The sequence below is a fragment of the Arachis hypogaea genome, chromosome 13, assembly GCF_003086295.3.
Source record: "Arachis hypogaea cultivar Tifrunner chromosome 13, arahy.Tifrunner.gnm2.J5K5, whole genome shotgun sequence".
Classification (NCBI taxonomy): Eukaryota; Viridiplantae; Streptophyta; class Magnoliopsida; order Fabales; family Fabaceae; genus Arachis; species Arachis hypogaea.
Window position 1 is genome coordinate 135,284 of NC_092048.1, and position 7,704 is coordinate 142,987.

Here is a 7,704-nt window from a genome sequence, read left to right on the forward strand (position 1 = left end):
CTGACCGATTCCCGATTAAAATCTAGTCAAACCAGTTGATCCGGCCTGATTTTCAGAACCTTATCCGAAATATGTCATGTTATGCATATGGATAAATACTTGATTGTTTATATATTTTAGTAAATATTATATTTAATTAATTGAAATAAAAAAATCCAGATGACATGTAAATATTCTTAAAATTTAAAATGTTTGAATATAAATAGGAAAAAAAATGAAAAACAGCAATGATATCATTTGAGAAGGAAAAAAAATTATTCTTTACCAAGTAACAAATGTACCAAGTAACAAATGACACGAGTAGACTAACAACACTATAGCGAATCCAAGAAATCGACTACTAATGAACACCACAAGGAATAATTCTTAAATAAAAAAGCACGTGAGAATAGATAACCTCTAAATGAATTGCAGTCGAGATCATAGACCAAAAATTACAATGATTTGATCATTTGATTATCAGTTCACACTTCAGACACGTCTTCATATTCTATCAAAATGGATAAAACATAACAAAATCGAACAACTAAGTTTCAAAAAAGATCATACGTATTTCCACCTTTTACTTCCATCTTTAGTTTGTTCACCACATCAGCCATCAAAAAACAACACTTGGATTCAGCAGTCAAAGAACTAACCACTTCCTCAATTAATCTTAGCTGCTCATGAAACTCCGGATGCAATACCAACGAAGAAAAGTTCTCATCAAGCACAAAACCAAGAAACTTCACAACATCGTCGAGTTTAGGAACCCAATCGCAAACCGTCAAACCCAAAGCTGCTGTAGCTTCAGGGCAGGGACCGGCTTGAGGAAACCTCTCGTACTTCTTTAGCCACTTCGATAAATAGCGAATCAAGTTAATCAACTCTTTGCCATTCAACTTACTGAAGGAAGATGATAACAGCACATCATTGAAGTTTGACGATGCTAGTAGATAATGCAAACAAATCTCAGATGCAGAGAAACCATCATAAGCTACCATAAGCAAAATGGAAGCCTCCTTTGCCACAAGCAGATTCTTTTTGTTCCAACTGCTATCACTAATTCCATCAATGGCCAACTGTGCTTGGTTCTCCCATTCCTTCTTCACAGTTATCATACTATCATAAGCATCTTTGGATGGAGAAAGAAAATACCTCAGAATGCTGAGTATTTCAGATGACCCGAGATCAAACGCGTGCTTAATGCACGTACATATCAAATCGGACCTCTTCTTTTCAACTAACCTAGTAACCAAGCCCGAATGACAAGAATGCTTAATAACACCATGCTCAATCAAAGCCTCAACTATATCCCAAATATCAAACGAAATGCACACATCCAAAACAACAACAACAACATCCTTACCCATAAAATATCCAACCTTGTCAATCAAGAACTTAGTATAATTGGGCATAGATGGATTAATAGCAATCGAAACACCTATTTTCTCAGCGATGCTATTCAGATAGGAATTCAAATCACCAATAAACTCATCCTTCTCCAAACTATTACCACTCTTGAGCTTTGCCTTTAGCTGTATAAAGAACTTCTTCCCAATGTCAATGAGTTCGGCATCAGCTTGCGAAATTTTCCATCCACTAAGAGGTTTTACAAGACACAAGGCCGCTGCGTCTTCTTGTTCAGGCTTCAAGTTAGGTATAATAGTATCAGGGTTCAGAACAATAGGATAATCCAATGGAGAATCAAGTGGCTTCGAATTGATTGAAGCATTTTTAATGACTTCAAGCAAACTCATGACTGAAAACTGCAAGGGAAAAAAAAAACCTGCAAATCAAGAAGAGGGAACAAACAAATAAACAAGAACGGTAATAAAACAAGTATTCATGTCGAGAAAGAGAGAACATATCAAAATAAGAAGCAAGTTTAATAAAATATATATAGATAATCATACACTACATATCAAATTCGTTTAACTTAATTGCTTAACAGAGAAAACCCTTGCATACTAGTTGAGGCATGAAATTTTTAATTTAGGAATACTCAAAGTAGAAAACAAATAACATAAAAAAAAAAAAAAAAAACAAAACTTCAGTACATTGAGGCAACAAAACAAACAAAACATGTTCTATACACTAGGTTGAGTGAATTATACTGTAGACCTATCATAGTTATCAGAACCAAAATGGCAATCGAACTGATTGGACTATGGATCACCGAGTTACTGATTCAACTGGTGAGTCACTAATTACTAATTAATTAGGACCAAAATTAGTTATGCATATATTTTCACAATAAAAATTCCTAGAAGTCTCGACAGATTCAATTCAATTCAATGGTCCATTTTTCATTTCAGCAGAAATAAAGCAAGCAGACAAAAAAAAAGGCTATCATATCACAATACCCAAAACACACTAAATTCACATCATCAAATTTGTATTTTTATTCTTACTTTTTCTTATTCTCCTCTCATTTTTCCACTTTCACGTACCATTCGGCCATAGACCTATAACCTTTCACCCAGGGAGAAAACCCTCTCTTCTGAGCCAAAAAAAAAAGAGCCGCACAACAAAGTTTTTAAAAGGACTCGCACAACAAAAAGAAATATTTTTTCACGATTGTTCTGCAGTCATGGTTCCTTCATTCTTATACCCAAAATATATTCTTCCCTACCAAGCTTTTTGATTCTTCTACATATTTACCAGCATCAATAAACTAATTATCAACTGATTAAAAAAGTTAAATACGAAAGAAATAACAAAAAAATGCTCATAAGATTGCACACACAGCGGTAGATTCAGAGGAGAAACCGCGGCAGACAACAAACCAGAAGACGACAAACAGAGGTGAGGCCGTGAGGGGGGCGGCGGCTGCAAGGAGGGAAGTGAGGCTTAAATAAGTGAGGCTGCAAGGAGGGAAGGAGGAGAGATTGAGGGAAGTGAGGCTTAAATAAGTGAGGCTGCAAGGAGGGAAGGAGAGATTGAGAATTGGGGTAAACGGGTTAAACGCAAGGTTTAGAAAACCGGACCGGTCATCGAACCGTTCTAGTTACTGGTTCACTAATTCATTGGTTCAATCGGTTCAACCGTGGTTCAACCGGAAAAACCGTTTTATAATAAACACCTGATTCTATAAAAATTCAATGAATAAAGCAACTGGTTCTAAACACTCTTCTACTGCATTTTTTTACTTCAAAAGAGGATCATAAACAACTAGTTCTATGAATAAACAAACTACAATGATATGCAATGCCAAAAATAGGCCAATGATAAAATAATAAAAGGTTTCTCTCTTTAATTCTATGTTCAAGCTTGTAGCATACCAGAATCAACAGAATAATACCGTTAAAATAGTCTTCCTTCTTAATTCTTATATACCTCAGAATTTCCTACAAAATGAAAATTGAACACAACACACAGCTTTAAAACAAAAACAAAACAACACTCAGAAATTAATCACCTCTTCTAAACACAGTCTTAAAACAAAACAGAACAACATTCAGAGTATGAGAATTAATCACAAAAAATTAATTTCTGAAACAACAAAAACAGCAGAACAACATTCAGAGTTTGAGCATTGATCACAAAATATTGATTTATGAAACAAAACAAAAACAGAAGAACAACATTCAGAGTTTGAGCATTGATAACAAAAAATTGATTTCTGAAACAAAACAAACACTGCAAAACCAACAGAACAGCATTTAAGTTTGAGCATTGATCACAAAAAATTAATTTCTGAAACAAAACAAACAATCAACAAAACAATGAAAACATAATATTTTTTTTCCTTCAGAAGAAGAAAACAATGAAAACATGAAGCATATAATAAATCAATGATCACCAATATCCAGCAAGAATCTCAAAGACAACAATAAATACACAACAACAGTTTAGCAAATAAACAAGAACAAGACCTAAATAGAAAATCCAACAAATTAAATCACAGAAACCTAACAATTTAGCAAATTATCAACTTAACAAGTTAAAGAACAGAAAATCACAGCAAAAAAAATAAAATAAAAATAACAGAAGAACAACAGAACAACAACACAAGAACAATTAGCAAATTAACAAGTTCACACTAACAGTTAAAATTTACCAGAAGAACACTAATGCAAGTGGAATCATCATGCTAATATGTTATCTACAAAGATGCTATTTGTGCAGCTAAAATTTCCTAATTACTAAGATCCAATTATTCTAATTTCACATGCAATCAACTTACTAAGTTTCTAAAAGCTAGAAATGATAAAACCAACCCCAAATATGGTTAAAGCATTTCATCAAACATGTTGAGTGCGGTAAACTTGAAACGAAATAAGAGAATTCAAAGCTTAGTATCAATGTGATAGAGAAGAGAAGATAACTATTGTATACTTTAATTCAGTCTATGAAAAAAATCCAAACCACTGCCAAATCAAATAGTTACTTATTGTAATAGAAATAAGAAGTTGCAGAGTTTGAAGCAGAGTATTGGTGTTGTGTGAGTGTATTGTCTGGTGGTGGGTTTAGGGAACTCACGGCGGCGACAAAAGAGAACAGTTCGACGGCTAGGTGGAGCGCGCGGGTTGGTCGCAGAGTTTGAACCAGGGCAACGTGGCTTCCAGACGAACGCTAACCCGAACGGTGAACGCCGAGCAAACTTGAACGGCGAAGAACGCGAACGAAGATGACGGCTGAACGAAGACGCGAACGTTAACGGCAACCAACGGCGGCGGAAGCGCGGCTGAGCAGACAAAGACGACGGACGCCGAGCTCGAGGAAGCAGCTGCGATCGGTGACAGCGAACGGGGGTTGAAGACTTGGAGCACGAGGGAAGCTAGATAGACGGACGGACGGCGGCAGTATGTCACTCCTTGCGGCGGCGGTGGTGTAGGCTTACAGTGCTAGGTTTTTTTGGCTGAGTTTCTGTGAATGAAAGAAATGGAGGGAGAAAGGGGGGAAAGAAACGAAGGAGCTTCAGAACCAAGAGTGAAAGGAAGCAAATTTGGCAAAAACGACGCGGTTTCTTTTAAACCGGTCGATTTCCTGTCCAATTCAATCAGCCGGAAACCGGCCGGTTCAACGGTTATCTTCCAATTTTTAGAGAAACGGTTTTAGGGGTAAATCGGACCGTAATTACTACCGATTCACGGTTAAATTAGTTGAACCGGCCAGTCTGATCCGGTTTTCAGAATATTGGTTAAAGGACGTTGATTTTTGGGTTTGGAGTAGGAATAAAAATATTCAAACTTGACCTGTTCGGTTTTTAAAGGATGAAAAGTATAGGTAGACAATAAAAATACTAAACAATGCGAACAATGGATATATCGGATGTTCGTTTTACTAAGTGTGCGGATGGTTATTCTAATATTAAGATTTAGATGGATAATTTGGAGATATAGTGTGTTTTGATTTAATTAGTAGTTGTTTATGTTGTTTAAAAAAGTTATTGGTTACCTAACATAACCCTTAAATTATTATATATACAAATAGTGCAAAGTTTTTTCTTTGTTTTAAATGAGTTAGATGATACTTTTTTTTTTCTTCATATTTGCAGGAGAATATACAATAGCAAGAGTTGCATCATCTGCTGAAACGATCATGATAAAAATTTCCTTTTTTTATGTTTATATTTCACATAATTAGATACCTTGAACTAGAAGCATTGTTGTTGTTAATCAGCAATTTTTCACCAGATAGACAAAATTATATTCATGACCTTAATTTATCTTAATTTCTAGACGTTGAACTATTAAAGTTCCAATAGAATTGTAATAAGTATGCTTTTAAAGACAGCTAATAATGAGTAAAAAAATTGTCAAGATTTTGGTAAACAGAAGACTAATAAAATAATATGTTTTAAAGGCATAGTTTGTTCTTCGAATTTTGAAAGTAATATATATATATACACGAAATACACATAAAAAATTATGTGAAATAAGATATATTTACATATAAATATGATAATTTGGTGCCAATGAGTAATAGTTCAAATGGCATAATCTCCCCATATTCAATTAAGAGATTACGGGTTTGAGTCTCATATCTTTGGTAAAAAAAAATGATAATTTCGTAGTTAATTTTAGAATGCATATTTTTTTTTATAATTTTTTGGCAAGTAATATATTTTGTTTCACATGCTTAAATTTTCACATAAATTTTATATCCAATTGAAATGGAGACATATTTACTCCTAGAAAATATGAATACTCAAAAATACAATTTGTTTTGCATTGTTCACCAACTTTTTCATCATTCCTTGTAATGCAAACACCAATCTAGTGAGAAGCTTTAAAATTTGAATTAAAGCTAGTTTCGAAATGGATTTTATGAAAAGCTTTAATTCGTTGAGAGTGTAACAAATTCAGTGCACTATAATCGTAATAAAGTTCTATTTACCTTGCTACTTGCGAGGATGGGTCCAGAACTTTAAAAAGATGACGAAAAATTAGTTGGATTAATTTTAAAACTAAATCAATTTGTTATCATTTTTTTTAATATAAAAATATAAAAGTATTTGTAAATATGTTTTACACAAGATATTTGGTAGCTAAATGTATCTTAATTCTAATTTTTAAAAAATTATTTTCGATCATTTTGCTCAATATTAACAAAGGTTTTTAAAGATTAATTTATTAGCAAAATATATTTTTATTGAAATTGGCCTTTTAATTTTTTTTTGGGTTTAACAAAAGAAAAACACACTAAATACAAATAGAAAAGTAATTTTACTTTTTAAAGTGAAAATTCAAATTCGTCAAAAAATAATAAATAGTGCAGATGTGACTGTGAGTCAGTTGCGCTATGACAAAAACCTGACAAAAAAATAATTTGGTTCACTTTGATCTTTTGAATGTCATTCAATTATTAATTTTTTTTAATGTATTTGATAAATTTTTTATAATAAAAATTAGGTTTAATTACTCTACAGGTCCCTATAGCTTCACTGAATTTTCAATTAGGTCCCTATACTTTTTTTCTTTTCAATTGGGTCCCTGTACCTTTTTTTTTTCAATTAAGTCCTTATCGTCAGTGTACCGTTTGAGATAACAGAATATTCTTCATAAAAAAGGAATATTCTTGGCAATTAGCTGTAGAGGCTTGGTAAAGTAATCTGAATTTTTTCCTAATACCCAAATAACCCCTCACATTTCATTCCTAAGAAAAAAAGAAACCCTAAGTTTCTCCTGTCTTCTCCGTCTCCTGCCTCCGTCGACGGCGTGTGTGTCTGCCATCGACTGCAACAGACGGTTGCTGGTGTCTCCTCCGTCGCCTTCTCTCTGCGCTGGGCCTTTGTTCGTTGTTCTTCTCTGAGGTCTTCTCCACGATTTGTCCGGCCAAGGCGTCTTCCTTCCGTCGCGGTGAAGGCCCTCGACTGGAGTCACCGTGCCGCACGTTGCCGAGCCTCCGACCACGCCTCTGCTCCATCTCCCTGCAGTTGAAGTTTCTGCAAGTGACAAAGAAAAAATCCTAATTTTTTCAATGTTAAAAGTTGATATTTATGTTATTTTTTTTCAAAAAAAAATTATGGCATTGTTTGACTATTGTTGCTGTGATGGTGGTGCTTTAAATGGATTCTACTTCTATTTTTATTAAATAGATTTTGCTTTCAATGGGAGATTTGTGAAAGTGTAATGTATGCTGATGGTTTCAACTTATGAAAGTCTGAACCTTTTTTTCAAATTATGTGATTGAATGGAGCTACTATGGCATTGGATGATGAAATTTATTTATTATTGAATGTTGATTGTTGTGGCTGTGCCGATGTTGGTTTAAATG

General features: G+C 33.9%; 1 protein-coding gene across 8 annotated transcripts; it reads right to left on the bottom strand.

The window, feature by feature from the left end:
- Nucleotides 1–236: 236 nt before the first annotated feature.
- Nucleotides 237–4,953, bottom strand: LOC112736177 (uncharacterized). Of its 8 annotated transcripts, none has more exons than XM_072212980.1 (3): nt 4,465–4,953; nt 3,284–3,329; nt 237–1,768 (listed from the first exon to the last, which is right to left on the bottom strand). In XM_072212980.1, exon 3 carries the CDS (start codon nt 1,737–1,739, stop codon nt 534–536), a length of 1,206 nt encoding a protein of 401 aa, XP_072069081.1. In that variant the 5' UTR covers nt 1,740–1,768; nt 3,284–3,329; nt 4,465–4,953; the 3' UTR covers nt 237–533. The 8 variants fall into 8 exon arrangements, with proteins under 8 accessions (XP_072069081.1, XP_025641303.1, XP_072069082.1 ...); XM_025785518.3 differs by having other exon boundaries at nt 237–1,748; nt 4,465–4,904; XM_072212981.1 differs by having other exon boundaries at nt 237–1,748; nt 3,264–3,329; nt 4,465–4,876.
- Between the last annotated feature and the right edge of the window lie 2,751 nt (nt 4,954–7,704).